This window comes from Fukomys damarensis, unplaced genomic scaffold (genome assembly GCF_012274545.1).
Source record: "Fukomys damarensis isolate Sample0158 unplaced genomic scaffold, DMR_v1.0_HiC HiC_scaffold_1, whole genome shotgun sequence".
Taxonomy (NCBI): Eukaryota; Metazoa; Chordata; class Mammalia; order Rodentia; family Bathyergidae; genus Fukomys; species Fukomys damarensis.
Genome location: NW_022900913.1, coordinates 59320266 through 59339705, shown reverse-complemented (window position 1 = coordinate 59339705; position 19440 = coordinate 59320266). Strand labels below are relative to the sequence as shown.

Genomic DNA, 19440 nt, shown 5'->3' with positions numbered 1-19440 from the left:
AAACACTTCCAATTAAAACATGTTGTTTATCATGTGGGTCTCATTTTCTCCTATGTGTCATAAATATATTACAAACAAAAAGGAAACAAGGTACAAAACTCAATGTGTGTGAGTGTGTGTGTGTGTGTGTGTGTGTGTGTGTGTTCACAGCTGGGAATACTGACTGGTATGAGAGGCTTTTCACTAGCTGGTCATCAGAATTATGTACAATAAGGTTTGAGAATTCACTTAGCTAGCAGCATGGTGGTTGTGGAGCTGGTGTTTCAAGACCAGACAAGCAGAATTCCAGGATGCTGTTTCCAGTTGGGTTCTCCAGTTCATATGGTTCCAGCTGGCGATATTCAAACGTCACACGATTGACGTGCTTTCCACTAGAGACCATGCGCACCACAGAGTTGTCACAGCCAATTTTCATCTGGGCTATAAATGATGGAAAAATATGTTTCCCGGCAAGTTAGAGCCACACAAACCATTGCCATTGCCTTGCTAGTTTAAACTCAAGCAAAGCAAGGGGATGTGAGGGTTTTGTTTTTATTATAACGTATAATTAATTCTAGAATCAAGAAATCAGACTTAGCTCTTTGCCTCCAGTGAGAACTGAGCACAAAACAAATAAATCTGAATGGAAAGAGGCAAGGGGACATTGCCCAGCCTTTTTCCTGCTCTTCTTTACCACCTCCTGATGAGGTGGTAAAGGGAGCAGAGACGATTGGTCAGCCCTGCACCGCGCTCTGCTGTCATGCTCATGTTGGGGACAGCACTGCCCTCTAGGGACAGGGCGGACATTTGCAGGGCATTATTTGTTTATCACTGTATCTAAGGAGTTCTAAGTGCATTTAGTGGGCAAGGGCTACAGGTCAGAATACACTGCTTGCTGTTTCTACAGACGAAATTATCTGTTCATTATTTCCTGAGTCTAGGAAATAATTTTGCTTTACCCGTAAAAGTCATTTTTATGGTAAAGGCACACACTGAATATAGCAGTCTGTTCTGTGGTCCACCTGCATCTTTTTGCTCTCATTTTTTCAGATATTCCTCATAGGGAATAGCTTCTAATACTTGTACTCACCTTACATTCAATATTTTTATTATCAGTATAAGCATCTGACAGCTATTATCTCTCTTCTCATGCCTGTCTATCTGAGAAGGTGTATATAGAAATTCATAGTATTTTTATTAAAAATTGCATTCCTTTTATTTCTCCAGCCCCTAACCAGTTTATGAGCCAAGATTCATCTTCCCTACAATAATCCTTTCTGTGTCTTAATTTTCTGTCTTTTCCCGTCCCTCTACAAGTCATTTCTAAATTCTGAGACACATCAGCGTCATCTTGTGAGACAAGAACCTCACAAACATGTACCTGGGCTACAATGAAATGAAACAATTCAAGAATGATAACCTGAAAACACAATAAATATAATCTTTATAACTGTTTCAATATAAGAACCGGGGAGCCTAGGTTAACTTCTTCTAGGAGGGACAAATTTGTCTTTCTAAACAATTTAGAAGAGAATCAATTAGTATAAAAAAATCCAGTCTTCAGCAAAATGGATTTTTAGAAACCTTTTGCTTTTACTTTAATGGGAAGGCTTGGGCCCGGTCCTGCCTGAAATATCATCTGAAACCTCTTTCCTGCAGATGTACCAGGGCTGGCAGTATATATGCCAGGCTTAGTGCTTATCTGTGCATACCAATTCCGTTTCAAAGATGTTTTGTGTCAAGGTTCTAGAATTAGCTCAAAGATGGGAAAGATTGTTGGGATGATCTAGTTTTAATTAAAATCAGCCACAGCTGATCAACATGCCTGTCTGCTTTGCAATTTAATCACCTATAGTTGAAGGGTCTGTGGTAGCAGGAGAGGAAGGAACTACATAATAATGAACTATGAAATCTTGAGTTCTTCATCTTCTATTTTACTTTTGTCTTTCTGAAGATAACTAGACCCGAAGTACAGGTATGGGAGTGAAACTTATAAGAATGTTCTGTGCAGTCCACAAACATACTCCCCCCCGCCCCCAGTACTGGGTCCCTTGCACTTGCGAGACAGACGGCGGAACCACGGAGTCAAATCCCCGGTCCCAGTCCGCAAACATACTTAATGAGGTTGGTTACAGGGTCAGTGATTCCCACCCTTCCTCACTCCATATCAGCATAATCACATGGAAAATCCTCACTGGCCCCTGACAAAGAAGATCTGTTTGGCACCTGTGCCCTAAGTCAGTTTTTAAATATTCGTCACCACTTTTAGGTCTCAGAATTAACATCTGGATCACAGTAGCCTCAGCCAGAAGGTTAGGAACAGTCAGCTGTTCACAGAAGTTCTAAGAAAAAATCTTACCACTTTGTGGTTTCATTACTATGAATAATGCATACACATACAACACATGTGGAAAACTTATTTAGTTATCACTTCATTATTTCCCTATTAATCTATGATACTGAAGAACATGAGATTTTCAGCTAGCAAACAAATCTTGTAGTCTGCAGAGGATAAAAGCAGGATGGGTGGAATGGAAAAGCTTTGTCTTTTTCATTTAAGACTAACCCTAAGTATACATCAACATTGCTTTGTAGTTTTTTTCTCAATGTTGTATATTTTGATAACAGATTCTGACCCTGCACATAGACTCAAATGTAGAATTCTCCTACTGGATTCACATATAAAAGGAAAGTTTTCTCCAGGAAGAACTCACTTCCCAATGTATTAAAAACAAGGAGTGTTTTACGTAAGGAATTAATCTCAGTAGGTGCGTAAGTACAATTGAAGTGTCTCACCAGGGCCTTGAAAGGGGTAGCAGAGATCAGCTAAAGGCATCATCTTGGAAGGGTCCAGGCCAGTACCTCCCAGCAGCTCCACGAAGTCTCCTTTTCCCCCACAGCCTGCTGAGGGTTTCTAAGAGAACAAAGCAGGAGAGTGAGACACATTTAAACCAAGGCAAAAGTCAACCCACTTGCCCAGTGGTAGATGGGCTGATTCACTTAATCAGCCCTCAACATCCTGGCAGTGCCATTGAATTTAACACCTGGAACTCCAGCAATTAGAAAGCCTTTAAAAGAAATAAATTGTAAGCATTACTTTCCTAAATCAGACAAGTAATCATTTTTTAAAATGCATACTTATGTTTAAAAAAAATAAATTAAGCTCAAGGGCTGAAGTGACGAAATAGGAATCTATAAACTTCGTACAAGATATTTGAGAGTGGGACTTGAATATGCTTTGAATGGTTGGATACACATATGGAATAATTTGAATTTCTTAATGCACACAGGCAGAGCTAAATAAAGTCAATTATCCGCATTTTTACGCAGACAGCTTCTACACTGGGTGTCCCTTTAATTTACCTCTTTTCCTCTTCTTTATAAAGATCTTTCTCTGCTGTTTGGAACATATAATTTTTACCAGTAAAGATTTAGATTAATTTAGACTTTAAAAAAGTATAAAACTCTGGTTTGGGGCTCAAGTTAGCTAAATTTACCATCATCTTTCTCTATTCAACTAAAGCAAAGTTATTTCAGGCTACTCAATTTTAGTATATGTGCTGTCAAGGCAAGCACGTCAAACTACTTAAAAGAAGACTTGATTCTAAGCCTGCATGTGATCCACTGTCATCATTTTTTCTGCTTCCCTTGATCCTTTCCAGACTTGCCCACAGCAATTTCTGAGCCTCAGTTTTCCACAGAAAAAAAGCAGCCACTGTCACCCTCTGTTGATGACTTTAGGGTCCCTCCTGTGACCAGGGCTGTGTCACAGGCAGTAACGCATAGGGCTGTGCTCAGAAGGATCCCAAGTTTCACTTACTGCTCTCTGTCTTGAAATTCGTAATGAATTTTTAATAAGGCCCCCTGAATTTTTACTTTGTGCCACTCCCCACAATTCATGTCACTGGTTTACTTTTCTCATTGAAGCATAATCGAGAGACCTATGGAGGGTGACGGGTGCCAGAAGTGAATCACACAAACCCTAACACATAGGAACCAAACTCTAAAACCAAGAACTTTAAGCACATGAGCACTTACATAAGCACACAGCCAGATAGACACTGAGCTAGAACTAAACCACAAACTAGGGGAAAAAAAAAAAGAATGGCAACTGTTTGGCTAATGAAGGCAGGCAAGAGGGAACATTTAAAGTTTTTACTATGTGCAAGGTTCTATGCTTACTTTACCCATAATTTCACCAAATGTTGAAATATTTAATTAGCTTCCCTGTGCAAAAGGCTTCATGTTTTTGAGTTGAGAGTTAAAGAAGCTATTTGGACACGAAGGAAAAAAAAACTTAATTGACTTTCCCTTGAGTAGATAATGTCCAAGGGGAACATCTCTAAAGATTGAAGTTTCCACTTGGTTCTTTTGGTTTCAAATGTTATCAGGTGGTGTTGAAGGGAAACAGTGGGCTTGAAGGAAGTGGGAAAGGAAGTTGGGAAGAAGTAGACACTAAAACAAACAAGGAAACTGGGTGCACCTGTTCCTTGGTGTTCAATGACATCTCCCTCCTCTTCGGAAACCCCTCAGGTTTTCTTATAAAGAGTGGGGAAAACCAGTTGTGTAGGGGCCTCTCTGGGATTCTACTCCTAAGTAGTAATCCCCTAGATATTTCTGTTGGGCTTCTAAGGCATTATCATTTCTGGCTCTGCTACAGAAATGTGCAACTGAGTACTTGGACTCATGTGCCACAGTATGCAAAACCCAAGTCTCTCTTGGTGGAACTCAATTTTCAGTACATAAGAAGTCTTATTTTTAAAGATAGGAACTATAATAATGACCATCAGAGAGACATCTCTGGGGCTATGGAAAGACAGCATGGTCTGAGAGCCCATCCATTTACCATACAGAAGCCAAGTGAGCTTGGGCAGTACATTGGTCACATCACCACCTACCTTGGCCACTTCACTGTTTCCCATCAGACTTAATAACAGGAACATGGGGCATGCCTGTAATCCCAGCACTTGGGAGGCTGAGGCAGAAGGATCCCTGTGAGTTTGAGACCAGCCAGGACTACACAGTGAGTTCCAGATCAGTCTCCACTACATAGTGAGACCTTGTCTCAAAAAACCAAAAAAAAAAAAAAAAAAAAAAAAAAAAAAAACAGGGACAGCACAGTGGTCTCACCTGGACCATCTCCCTAAGCTTCTCACTTCCACCCCTGCTTTGCATTCTTCCCATTTCTGGAACACAGCTAGTCCACCATTCCCTCTGCTCCTTGTTCTTCCTGTGGTCCTAGCTGCTTCTGATCTGTAACTCAGGTCTCTCTTTCCTCAACACCTTAACCCAGGTGGTTCTTCTCTTGAAACCACCACCTCCCGCCATGTTGCTATCAAACCATTGTGCTGTGTCTTCTGTATTTCAGTTAGCACTGTCTAAAATACAGGCCCATTTTGTCTGGCCCACTCCGTTAGATGCAGGCTGTCAGGGAAAAGATCCATCTGGCTGGCTGGCCATTTCCAGTGTCTAAAATGGTCCCTTGAATACAGGAAGCACTGAAAAAAAAAGTCTTTTAAAGAAATAGATGGCCAGAACACTATAGACTCTTAATTGTCAAGGAGAAGCACCAATTTTTTTTCTTGTAGACTCAATACCTAAAGGATAACTCTCACAGTCTGCGGGGAGACACCTCCCATCTTCTAGTTTTTCATCAAGAATGACTTGAAAAATATCAAGCTGGATCAAAGACATTCAAAGTCATCCTTATCAAAGGATTAATCTTATACCAGGGTAAGCACAGGCTTATTTAGGACTAGAGGAAATTGGATATACTTTCCTGTCTCCTTCATGGTCCTATTTATTTGACTTTCACTAAAATCTGATCAGGCACTATGACCACATTTGATAGCAGCAAATACATGAGTTATCAGCCTAGGCAGATGAGCAAAAAAAAGGAAATGAGGATGACTCACAGGGAAGGCGCTACCACACCAGTGAATGTGTTCAAGTCTTGCATTCATTTTAAGGTTATTCAGAAGCTCATTTAAAACCAAGTTCACAGGGATTCTCAACTAATATGTTTGAGGAAAAATGTATTAAATTAAATGTAATGCAAAATCTTCAAAATTTTACTGCCTTTTGCAATATAAAAACATCCATTCTCACATTGTATGCTGTGGTTAACATCCCTTCCTACCATAGTTCTGTCCATGAGATACTTCCTTTGTGTCAAAAGAAGATTCTAATAATCAGAAAAGCAGCTGTGTAGATGACTCATGCTGGGTTCTGCTAGGAGAGAATTTTATAAAAGACACAAGTACAAGAGAGTTCAATTGTAATTACATACCACAACTTTACCAACTGAAAGCACTCCTTACATCACAAGGAGAGTGTGGAAGCAGTCAGAATGGGCACCTGAGTGTGTGACTCGCAGCATAACTGAAATAGCAGGGAACTGGTAAAAGCAGTCAGGAAAAGCACATGCATGCCTGAGAGCTAAAAGCCCAAGCAACCTGCTCTGCCAGTTTGCACCTGCTGTGCTAAAGCTATGGCCGCACCAAATGCGTAGGAAGCAAGTGAGCCACTCACTTTTAACCGAAGACTGTGCACATGTCCCAGGGTGAGATCCGATATTTTGATCACCACTGGATAAATAATGGAGAAGCTGCAGTTCCGATGCTGGCGAGGAACCACCAGGGTGAACCTTCCTTTTGGGGTCTGAGAGATGACGTTGCAAGCTTGGCAGAAACAAAGAGGTTGCATTTGCATTATTAGATTTAATGGGGTTTTATAGATATTTATTGTATCCTTACTCTAGCTTGCTCCTCATAGTCTCGAGGTCTTGTACCGGGAAGAGAATATGTCTTGCAATGACAGTTGCAAGAAAGAAAGAAGTCGGGAAATAAAAAACCATCAGATGGCTTCAAGGCTCCTAACCTTCATCTCCAGGGTTTACTTTATTTATAACATCACAAGACATGAATCATTGTCCAGAAAGCAACCCTAGCTGGTGGTAGATCTAGGAACACATCTGTTAATGAGGGTCTGTATTTGAGCTAGGAATCTGGTGAATCAAGGAGTAAAATGAGCCCAGAACTCAAACTCTGTCTAACTGGGCATGGTGGCACATTCCTGTAATCCCAGCATGTGGAAGGTTGAAGCAGGAGGGCTACCACAATTTTGAGGCCAGCCTGGGCTGCCTAGTGAGTTCAAGACCACCCTGAATTATGTAGTGAAACTGACTCAAAAACAAACAAACAAAAAATGTTGCCTGAAGTCTTCATCCTGAATTTGAGCCATAACGTTATTTTTAAAATAATAAAGTAAACAATTTTAAGTATTTTATAATATGACACAACAGGCTAAGAAAAAAGACAGCGAACTTAAATTTGATAAATATATGTTCAGTGCTGATTGATGTTGACTAAAGGATAAAATTTTAATGTTAATTCTCAAGAATTTCTGAAACTTTTTGTATTTATACTTAAAATATATTTATCCTTCTAGCTAAGAAAAACAAGCATCAAAATTTGCATTTTTATGACTATAGATCTAAAAATTCTGATTGATGAGAACAGATCAGATCTACCTCTTGCCTCTTTCTTTTATTTTTAATTACACTTACTTTCAAAAAAGAACTGAAATTCCTTCATAATCCTAGAAGGATTCTTCTGACTTCTTATCAAACAAAATTCAGGCCATACATTTCATTTATTCTCCTAGATACATTCTGCTCCATTCCTCAGAAACAGCTTTTTTGGAGAGATTCTTTTAAAATTTTTTTTTAAATCAGAAGATTAGTAGTATATTATTCTTTGACAGATTATGCCCTGTTCTTCAACTACATGAAGTATTAGTATGAACACTATTATATGCAACCTAAAATTAATGATATGCTTGTTTTTTCTGATTTTTAGAAAGATTTGTGTTTTTTCTTAATGGGGAAAAATAAGCAGATGAACTCATTCTGATTAAAATGGTGTGTGTTTTATGCTCTGGGAGGCTGAGGCAAGATCACAAGTTCAAGGCTGGTTTGGTCAACTTAGCTACTTAGTAGCCCTCTATCACAAACTGAAACATAAAAAGGGCTGGGATATAGCCCAATGTGAAGGCTTGGGCTCAATTTCCAGAACCACCAAAAGAAAAAAAAAGTACATGCTTTAGGCCTGGGCTGCACAGTTTGATAGCATAATCTTCACTTATCTCCATCAGAAAAGAGCTAGATTAGGTAGTGGTGTTAGCATCAGAGGGCAGCACAAGGGCATTCTGGTGCAATCCTCTGCTCAGGACTCGGCACTTGACGTGCAGCCCACCAGCCTTTGCCTCTGTAGCTAGTTCTAAGACCACACCTTCCTATCCGATCCTCCAAGCTTATCATAGATCACTAAAATGACTTGGGAGATTAAAGGTTTCTCCCTGAATGCATTGTAGTAATTTAGGATAAGAAGACTTTGGAGGAAAAAGAATTATAGCCATCATGCTTTTTACTATTCTAGCCTGGACAGTACATGGAAAACTGCAATTTTTTTTTCCTAATAACAGACAATATCCTTTGGGTCACATCTAATTACAAATGAATTTCCATTCAGGTAATTTCTCAGTTTATATTCCCTTAGTCTGTGGGGTAATATTACCCTTGCAAAGGAAATTTGATCCCCAAATCTTGTCCTTCCATTGAGAAAGCAGGGAGGTCACTTACGAAAAAGGTTGGGATCTGTCTTTATGGTTAATGTGAACCCATTTCCTGGTTCATGGACCCGGAAGAATATCATGGCCACATTCTGAGAGGATCTGATGCTCCTTCGGCTGAAGCCACTCTCACAGAAGTCCATGTACCGATCAGTGGTGGGGAGAGGATGATCCTGGGAACTGGGGAATTTCTCTCCCTTGAGGATCCAGCCATCAAATACCTTACAAAAAATAAAGATAAAAATAATACAGACATAGATGGTCACTCATCAGCTCCTGACATCACGGGTGTGTTGAACAGGGGGAAAGGTGTCAGGCACTGGGCCTTGGACTACAAGTGAGGAGTTGACAGGCCACACTCCCCCAACCACTTGCCTTTCATCTCTATGTATTCGGACTGTCAGGTTGCAAGTGATGCTTTTTCTGTAAAGCTGCCAAAATAAGTAAGCTTTCTTACACTTATTCTCCTTATCCCATCTTCAGAAGAATTCAACCTTAGAACAATTTGGGGTTCATTCAGCTTCTTTCTTTTCTGTAGTCATCGGAATATGAACAAAGTACTTCAAAAATAGGTATTGAAAGAAAAAACAGGGGCCTCAACTTGATCTGGCAGTAGCTGCAAACATTTACTTCCCATTTTTTTCCCCCTATCATCCCGTATTATTCTAAAATATGAAGGAGTGCTGGGGACAGGAACATTGGGAGTAGGGGAAATGTCGCCTGGAACTTGGCCTCACTCTCCATCGGAGCTGGACAAAGGATAGGGGTTGATTGACTTTGCTTTCAAAATCACCTCAGCTGTCCAATTTAATGAGTCTAACTTAGTCCACATGAGCAAAATGACCCATTGGAATTACCTCTGATGTGTTTGACAGGCTCCAATCCTGTTTCTGATAGACAAGAGAGGGTCCAAGCCGATCCCTTGCTTTGCAGGAGGCCGGCAGGGGTGCTGTGAGGTTGGGGAGCTTGTTCTCCCCAGCCTCCCCCTAGCAGCCAGTGCCTCAAGGCTCCATACAGAGAGGCTGTGAAGACAGCCCCTGACCAGAGCGGCTGGCACAGAACTCACGGCGGGGGCGCGGTGGTGGTGGTCGTGGGGTGTCTTACTACTGTACCCCGGCTCGCGCGGTAGACTCCAGAGCTCCCGAGAGAGCGCCTTTGCTTCATATTTTGTCAGCTTCAGATTCCACCACAGGACGTCGCTTCTCAAGTTTCAGCGTTTGGAAATCCCAGAAGCACCAGGCCAGCTTGCTGTGGCGAGGGCTTCCTTGGGGTCTCGAGCATCCGAGGAGGGTGTCATCCAGAGTCGGGGCGCAGAACCCTGTCCCTCTCTGACTCCCCACACCCCGCCTGCTCCCTACTCGCTCGTGCTTCGCAGGCAGGGGCCTCACCTTCAGGATGTCCCCGCGCGCGCAGTCTATGGACACCAGGTCGAAGTGTATGGAGAGCAGCTCCTCCGGCTCGCCGATGAAGAAGGCGGCGCAGTGCAGCTGCGGCCGCGCCGCGGTGAAGGTGAACTGGCCAGTCAGGCTCAGCATGTCCAGGCACCCTGGGGACGCGGAGATGGGGTTGGGGTGCTGTGCTCCCCGCGCTCGGCTCGGGCTCTGCAGCCCCAGCTCCAGCGCCCTGGGCGAGTGTCCTCTCCCGGAAGGAGGGGACGGAGCTGCGTCCCGAGGTACCGGCCACGCCACGCCCGCCCCCCGGGACCCAAGGGAGCCCAGGAACCTCCACTCACGCAGCGCGCGGCTGTAAGGCTGCTCCCCGGCCACGTCCCGCTTCGGGTTGGCGCTAAACAGCAGGAAAGGGTCGTAGTCCGCCGCTTCTTGGAGCTGGCAAGGAAAATGGGTCAGTCCAGAAAGTTGGAGACGTATATAGAAAAGTGGACCAGGCGCAGGGGAAAGTGAACGGAGAGGAAATCATTGTCCCCAGAGTGATGCCAGGAAGTTCCCCGGGCCTTTCTGCCACACCAGGACCTCTCCCGCTGCCGAAGGAAGGTTGGCACCAGGGATGACCAGAGGAAGGGAGAAGCAAGTCTAGGTAGGCAAAGTCGGGAAAGGACCCGGCAGAGACAGAGGAAAAAGCTAACCCCATCAGAGGCTGCTTGCAGAGGCAGCCGCCGGCAGCCCGGCCACCCTCACAGGAAGGGTGTGGCGGGTCAGTCCAGGGATGGCTCACCTCTAGGTACCTGCCATTCCCTCTCAGAGCAGCCAGGAAGATGAGAACGAAGTGGCACTGGAGTTTGAGGTTGGGTGGCATGCTAGCCTTCCTCTGCCGTGGCCTGTGTGCTCTGCCCCGAGATCTGGCCTCTCCTTCCTGCACCTGCACCTGCACCAGGCTGAGAGCCAGAAGCTGGTAGGGTCCCTTTTATAGAGCAGTAAGGAGGGGGGACTATCTGCCCCTTCACTGGCAGGAGCTTAGTTACCATGGGTTACCCTGTCTCAGTGACAAAGTACGTGGTGATGACGAGGGTCCAGCTCTCAGTCACAAATTTTCAGCATGGCCCCACATTATTCACCAAGAATGATTTCAGTTCCTACAGCTTAGTGAACTAGAAGGGTAGGAGAAATAATGAGGCAGGGACAAAGACAGGGAGGACATTTTACTTGACCTGTCAAAAGCTACATTGTACTCTCCTGTGGACATTCTGGGAATTTTTAATTTTGCAATGCAAAGTGACAGTTGCATACATGCATAAAATACCCAAACATTATCCCGCAGCCTTGTCACATAACCTTGAGGGGAATCATGCTGGAAATTGTCAATGTAGTACTCATGTAGTTGCTCTCTGTAAATAATTTGAAGCACTTTCAACTCCAAAACTTCTACAGAAATCCGAGTCTGGTTTTGTAGATTGTGGTAGCAATGCAATTACAAGCTTTCTCCCTATCCCTTAATCTTTGCTTTACCCTGGCCCCATTTCTTTTAAGCACTTCCTTATGGAAAGCTGACTTTCAGTGGTGTCTGTGGATTCTGGATGACCTGGGTACTCATTCTATGTATACACTCCTGAACAGGTAGATGAAGTTAGGTCCGTTTAAACCACCAAAAGTGCCATCCATCTTGAGTTTTTAAATACTTGAAGTCAACAGTGATTTGCCTAGTGGTGTCAGAACTTGATATTTTCATATTCAAGACAATTCTGAGCTCTGCAGGGGGTGCACATAGTTGTTTAATCAGGAGGCCTTCCACTGCAGTCCAACTTTGTAAACAGTCCTCAGAAGAGGACACAAAGGTCAAACACTGGCCACCACGTCCTTCTGCCCAACTCAGCAACTGTTTAGATGTCTGAATTTTAGAAAAAGCACAAAGAAACTTGAGAAGAAGAAAAGAGAAAAACAAATGCCTTCTCTTACTTGCTTGGCCCGAGCACGTCAGTTGTCTTCAGGTTTATCTCCCACCATGTTTATGCCCAGAGCACATGGGCCCTCTCTCCCGCATCATCAGCCTCTCCTTGCTTTGGCATTAGGCAGACTCCAGCACAGCCCAGCACTTGGAGACCTCTGTTTCCCGTCTCTGGGAGTCTGGCACCTTGGGTAACCCAGCTCAGGCCTGCTTATTAGCACCACCAAGAAGACTGTTCTCCAACCTGCCCTTCACTCACACACATGAACCCAGCCCATGGACAGCAACTATGTTCCCAATGTGTTTCATGATGCTCCTTTCTTGGGCACCACATACATCCACACCTGGGATGAATGAGGGCAGACATAAGGCTGACAGGTAGTGTGTTGCCTTTCATAGGAATACACAAGTGAAGTGTAAGATGAACTTCACTCCACCAAATCCTGTTTGGGAAGTCCAGATGGCATATGTACCAGCTTGGAAAATATCTACTAAGTCAGTAGAAACTGGGGTGTTTTTTTAAGGCTCATTAAAGGATACATGCTAGAACCTATGGAGGAAAACTAAAACTGTAGAATTTGTAGACAAAGAGAAACCAGGTGGCCATTTCTATGAGCAAAATAAATGAACATGGGCTTGGAAAGAATTGCAATACAAGAGGAATTTGGATTAGACAGAAAAAAGGTTTCTGGATAACAAACATGCCTATGTTTGAGGACTAAGGATAAATCACTTTCATAGATTGAAAATAATTAGCTTAATATTTGAAAGTTGTTTTGTTCAGCCAAATTAACTGGGAATTTTATTGTTTTTCTTTTCTTTCCTTTCCTTTCCTTTTCTTTTGACATCTGTCCTGGGTAAACTCGGAATCCCCAAGCATAGTAATTAGAGATTATCTATGAAAATTATCTATGCCCATTCCTTGAAAATATTATTTTTTCTCAATTTTCTAGATAGCTTCGGTGTTTTGTAAGTTTTTGATCTACTGTTGGGCATAGTTAAGATTTCTTCTTAGGTACAATTAAGTTGCTTGTTTCTGTCACAAAGCCACTGATCTCGTTGTCACCTGAAGGTCAAGGTGGCCACACAGTATCAGATCCTGACTCAATCAGTGAACAAGGGGAAAGAGGAGGCAACGTTTGAAATTGTGCCAAGACTGAAAAGCTATACAGACAACTTACAACTAGCATACAGAGAGATTTGTCACCCTGCAAACATGTTCTGAAGTGTCCTTGTGGTAACCAAGAGTGAGCTTGTGGAGTCTCTGCCACAGCATATCATGGAGGTGCCTGCATCACTAGACCTTAGATCTCTTCCTATTTCAGGGGCCATGACCCACTAAGTATTCCCCACCTGTACTCTTTTGTTTCTCTCATTCAACACCACCTCCTAATAGCACAGAGGTTCTGAACTAGTCAATGTACTAATCCATTGATGAATAAAGCCCCTTCACCTTCAAAATCCTTACATCTATACACATGAGCCTGGGGGGGGCCTCCTAGATCTAAGCCCCAGTGGATTGTCTCACAACATGACTTTTCTATGACAGCCATATGGACAGAGAAGGAAGGAGACACAGTTTTCTGAAACAGGAATGCTGCATTTACAAATTGAGTATATCTACACAAGAGTAAAACAAAACAAAATCTACTTGGATCTTTGATTATAAATTTCCTTACCCATGAAATGGTGTTATATACTGGGAACTATTGTAGTCATTAAAATTATAGGCAATACATAGAAGAAAGATTTAAATGATAACTATTATTAAATTGTATTAGTCATATCATGTTTCTTCACTAGGTTTGATTTCTAATGATAATAGTTTTGCTAGAGTGCATACACAGCAAGTTTTCATGTGATTATTAAACCAGAATGAATGACTGCATATTAGAACATTAACAGACTTTAAAAGTCATAGAAAAAGAGATGACTGGCTGAAATACAATTATAGAACTGCATTTCAAAAGATGAATAAGTTAGGACTGAGTTCCTTTAAATATTATGCACCATAATGGATGTAGCTTAGCTCATGACAGAAAAAGAGAGAGAGAGAGAGAGAGAGAAATGTGGAGAAGAGTGCAATTGAGAAGACTGAGGAAAAGGGAAAATTGAAGTTACAAAGTAGAACAGAAAATAAGGTAATTAGGAAGCACCCAAAGGAGGAAGTATTTCCATCCACTCCAAGAATTATTGAATGACATCATCTACTAAAGCCTAGGAACTTTTCTTATTCTGGAAGTAAGAAAGTGGTGACTTAGTGACAAGGTTTACAAAGAGGAACAGTGGGAAGGACCAATGAGAGGTCAAATGATCTGCTCAGGTTATCACAAGGGCAAGAAACAAAACACGAACTAAAAAGGTCTCTCTAACTTGAGTCAGGTAATCAGTCCTTCTCCAAAGCCCTAAAAATGAACCAAAACAATAATATTTTAGATTTAGAAAACATCTAGACTAGCAGCAAAAGCGTGTATTGGCAATCCCAAAGCAAGACATCTGCAAATCAACAACTGTGAAGGAGACAGGAGACTGTTGGTGTTGTGCAATGGCTTTCTTGATTTTGGAGTGACATTGTTATCTCCACTCCCTCCGGGCTTGCTCTAAAATATGCCATGACTAACATCTAGACAGAGGATCATAATGAAATGCCATTTCCTATCCCTCCCCGCCTGCATCAAAGGGAAAAGTTGTAGCTTGGCCCAGAGCGGGTGGCGTGTGTGTCATTAGGTGGTGGTGATGGGCATGGACACAGAATGTCAGCGTGTAGGAAGAGGAATGACATGGGAAGAGTTGTTTCCTTCATGCCTTAGAATAAACCTAAAGAACAGAGGGCTGCTGGCTATGTAGAGCAGCACAAGACATTCCAAATAAGGACAGGAGTTGTGCATGGTGGCACAGGTCTGTAATCCCAGCTACTCAGAAGGCTGAGGCAGGAAGTTTGTGAATTCATGGCCAGCTTGGGCAACTTAGCTATTTAGTGAGACTGTCTCAAAATGTAAAAAGGGCTGGAGATGTAGCTCCCTACAAAGGCCTTGGTTTCAATCTCTAGTACTGCAAAAGCTAAAATAAAATAAAACAAAAGCAGCATCAAGAAAACGGTAACCTCAGCTCTGTTTACTTCCCAGGTGTCTTCTCAGCCTCCTCACTGTTGTTGGATCCCAGCCAGAGACCAGTCTGCTTCTCAATCAGCTTCTCTCTCTCTTTCTCCCTTCCCTTTTGTATCCTTTCCCTTCCCTCTCCTCCCTCCTTTGAGCAAAATGAGCAACAGATTTACTTGTTGTTATACTAGTCATTTTCTGTATGTGTTCTGAACAGTCTCTATTGTATTTTCATTCTCATTGACTATGTCTGACTTCCACCCTAAGTATAAATTCCTCAAAGTTTAACCCTGCATCTGACCCCTCTCCCTCCTCTGTACGCAGTGCACACTGGGCTAAATGCCAGGACCTCTGCTTCCGCTGTTACAATTCAAGAACAGTCACCACTAAACTGCTGACACCTGAGAGCTGGCACCAGTCAGGCTGAAGTGGGAATGATAAGACCCTGGAGGAGAAAGAGCGCATGTTGGTGATGTTCAGTGGGCAGAGAGCTGCAGGGAAGGAAGGGCCAATGAGGACAAAGCAAGCACAGCACTGTGGGGGTAGCACGTAGGTACCTCTGCCCAGGAATAAGCAGGAGTTTAAATTCCAGCTGTCACTGGATTGCAGTACTGTGAGAGGCTCCAAGCCAGCACCACCCCCATCTAGTACTTTCCATACCTTGCCACAGGAGCCATGAGAGTTCAGTGAAGACTGATATGCGTCAGGCCACTAGTTCTGGAGTAGAGTCTTGTTCAGTGCCGAGAACCAACACAGGCCCTTTCCAGCTATTCTCCCACAGTCCCAGGCTTTGTCTTGAGGGTCCCAAGTATCCCTGTGTCTGTGAAGCTCCCAAGGGGAATCACTGTCTGTGCCTCATGGTCTGGTCCCCAGGCAGCTCCTTCTAGACTGAGCCAACATCTGCAAGACCAACTTGGGGGCCAACCTGGGGTCAGGGGGCCAGGAAGTGGCTGGAGAACAGATGGGAACCAGCCCCAAGGTCTCAGCCCTGAAACCAGTCTGACCTCAGCAGCTGGCTTTGGGATTGAGTACAAAATATCAATAAACATTGTCCCATCCCACACTCATGCTCTCACATCACATTTCTAACCATCAGTCCTGTGCAAGCATAAAGGGGAGGAAGGGAATCTGATATTGAACAACCAGGTTTCTGCCAACATGATACTTATAGTATAGGTCTCTAAATCTATATCTAAATCTCATGGTTAAAAAAAGAAGAAGAAAAAGACTGGAACAGCAAACATGTTTAAGTTTGAAAAGCAAACGTCCTGCACACTAAGAGTTTCAATGGCCAATAATGGAACAATTTGAGTAACAAAATAAAGTGGTACTAGATTGTAATCCAGTGTAGAAGATAGATCTCCATGAGTCCATACTTCAGATAAACAAATGATTGAATAAATGAATAAGTGTCAGGCAAAGCTAAGTGTCAAGAATAGAACTCCAAATCACTTATGTTGCTTTCCTGCCATCAGGAGGTGGAGGGTGCTCTTACTCTTTAAGTAGGATCTTTGTGAAGTTCCTTCCTTCCAAGGGGATGGGTAGAGGGGGGGGCAGGAGGAAGTCACTTTGGCAATGGAGAAACCTGACAAACACTGTCTCAGCCAGATGAAGGTCACTAGTCATAAACCATATTAACAGTCCATATCCTTGTGATGCTGTCATAAAAATGGCTGGTTTCACTCTGAGATACTTCCCTCTCATGCCCATAATCCAATCTAATCATGAGTGGCCGGGCATGGTGGCGCATGCCTTGTCATCCAGTGAGGCTCTCAGGAGGCTGAGGAAGGAGGATCGTTGTGAGTTTGAGACCAGCCTGGGCTACATAGTGAGTTCCAGGTCAGTCTCAGCTACATAGTGAGACCCTGTCTCAAAAAAAACAACCAAACAAACAAATACCTTAATCATGAGTAGAACATCAGATAGGCTCCAGAAGAGGAGCAACCTGCAAAATATCTGACCAGTAGTTCTCAAAACTGTCAAGGTCAGGGCTGGGGATTTAATTGTCGTAGACATACCACTCTAATGTTAATCATAGGAGGAAATAGAGGAGGATACAAAACTGTGTCATCTTATGTTTGTTTTTTTTTTTTCTGTAAACCCGTTCTTTAAAGTGTCTCTAAATAATCAAAATCTTTCTTTAAAAAGAAGCATCCACAATATGGGCTTTTCGGCATCACAATGTTTTCAATATTTCCCAGACAAGACCCAAATATGTTTTATTCTCCACATTTCCTGGGTTCTCTCTTTGATCACATTAAAAAATCCTCTCTTAATTCTATTTATATATTAGACCCTATTTTTCTCTTTAGCCTTCTTTAGCTCTTGCTTCCATTCCACCCTCCTGCCCTGTTGCAGAAATTTCTTTCGTGTAGACTACTCCAAGTTTGCACATGTAAACAATCACTGTTTTTCTCCCCTCTCCACTAGGAATCAAACCAAACCAGGGCCTCTGCCACAGAGCCACACTCCACTCCCTCAGAATTGTTGTTATTGTTCTTGGATCTCTGCACTTTTGTTTGGCGCTTTTCCTTTTTCTTCTTTTAGGAACTTTTACTCCTTTGGTTTTAGGTACACTTGGTTATAAATAATAACATGAAACTATTTTTTTAAACATTGAAAAACTAAATTAAATCCCCATTTTATTTTCTATTTCACTCTCTCCATGATATATAGAGATTTGTAGCACCACACCCAATGGTTGACTGTATTTGCATCTTAGATACTACAAGGCTACAGTCAAAGAATAGCATGGTTAAATTTGGTCTTGACAAAAATGTTTCTTTCTAAAACTGGAATGTATGGTTCTAAAAAGTAAGTAGGGCCGGGGATCTAGCTCAGTGGTTCCACCACCTGCCTCATAAGTGCGAGGACCTGAGTTCGATCCCAGGTATCAAAACTAAAAAAATAAAAATAATTTTAAAAAGTAAATAATTTGTAATTTTCTGAGTGTTGTAATAGTTCATTCTTAAAGTCACTGACCATGTTTTAGAGAGGTGGGGGAGTATGGAAGATAGGGATACATATTCCAAGATTTCAGCTTTTGGTTTAGAACACTTTCTTACTTCATCAGCAGAGAAAAGGATAAGGTCATATTGCCCCAGTTTAGAAAGATGGGATGCTGGAACAACTGAATATTCATATGGGGAAAAACTGATCCCTCTCACATCATACGTAAAAATGATTTGAGGCAAGTCACAGTCATAGACATGAAAGCTAAAACTATAAAGTGTGAAAAGATACGTCAGAAGCCTTGAGTTAGACAAAGACTTCTCAGATTATAAAAAATACTAACTATAATAAAAATTGATAAGTTAAACTTCATTAAAATTAACCACTTCTATTCATCAAAAGACATCATCATTAAAATGAAAGAGGAGCCACAGAGAAAAATATTATTAATGCACATATTTGACAAATCAATAATACAAAGAAAATTTTATTTTTAAAATGGGCAAATGACTTGAATAGATACCTCACAGAAAAACGCATATTAATTACCAACATAAAGGTGTTCAACATTATTACTCATAGGCAATGCTACACTGAGTTACCCCTTCATATCCCCTGAAGGGCTAAAATTAGAGCCCTGAGAACAATGTAAAGCCACACAAACCGCAGTGTATTTTTAATGGAAAGCTACTATTCTGTGGACTAACACAAATGAATTTTTTTAAATGTTACTATCAAAGGAAAAAGAAGAAAAATCTAGACAAAAATGAGTTTATGTGACAAAATCCAATGTTAGGATGTTTTAGAACAAAAAAAACTTAGTTCACGGTGGCAGAACCAGAACAGGGTTTGCCTCTCAGGGTAGAGGATGGATTGGTACAAGGAAACTGAATGGGGAGACGGAAATGTCCTAAATGTTCATTAGGGTGGTAGTTACATGGTGCATCCATTTGTAAAAATGGGTCAAGTTGTGCAGCTAAAATATACGTGTTTTATTATACACAAATATGCCTCAAAGTTAAAACTATTTGGGGGCAAAAGTCATGAAGAAAAATGTGTTATACCTCTTGAAATTTTGAAGGGAGGATCAACAAACTTTCCCCCAAGAAGACTAGTGAGGTATGAATGAGAGATCTAAGGTAAAATGAGAGGAAATAATAAAAATGTAGGGAATGAGAGAACAAGAAAAAGAGAATGGGACTGAAAAGAAAACAGCGAAAAAACGCACAGGAAGAGAGGAAATATTGGGTCTCCTAGTCCCCATCTTTAGTCTGGTGATACCCTTTGGGGATAGCATCAAATTATTCTTACATCATAAAATTTATAATACATAGGGAGGGTATAAAGTGTACATCTACAGAGCCAGGGTTTAGCTCAGAGGTGCCGTTGCCTGCCTTGCAAGCTCAAGGCCCTGGTACAAAAAAAAAAAAAAAAAAAAAAA

At 42.0% G+C, this 19440-nt stretch overlaps 1 protein-coding gene across 1 annotated transcript; it reads right to left on the bottom strand.

Annotated features, from left to right (window-relative positions):
* Positions 1-232: 232 nt before the first annotated feature.
* On the bottom strand, positions 233-10993 carry Crhbp (corticotropin releasing hormone binding protein). The gene is made up of 7 exons (XM_010619149.2): positions 10783-10993; positions 10343-10436; positions 9999-10156; positions 8621-8831; positions 6511-6659; positions 2776-2893; positions 233-420 (listed from the first exon to the last, which is right to left on the bottom strand). The coding sequence occupies exons 1-7, from the start codon at positions 10861-10863 to the stop codon at positions 233-235; spliced, it is 999 nt and encodes a 332-aa protein (XP_010617451.1). The 5' UTR covers positions 10864-10993.
* Between the last annotated feature and the right edge of the window lie 8447 nt (positions 10994-19440).

What these genes read in the sequence shown, in the direction of transcription:
- Crhbp (XM_010619149.2), bottom strand. Translation starts at nt 10,863, where the DNA reads ATGCCACCCAACCTCAAACTCCAGTGCCACTTCGTTCTCATCTTCCTG. An exon ending in GACAGATCCCAACCTTTTTC is followed by an intron (nt 6,660 to 8,620) that starts GTAAGTGACCTC and finishes GTTTCTGCCAAG; the next exon opens with CTTGCAACGTCATCTCTCAG. An exon ending in CTACCCCTTTCAAGGCCCTG is followed by an intron (nt 421 to 2,775) that starts GTGAGACACTTC and finishes CATCATTTATAG; the next exon opens with CCCAGATGAAAATTGGCTGT.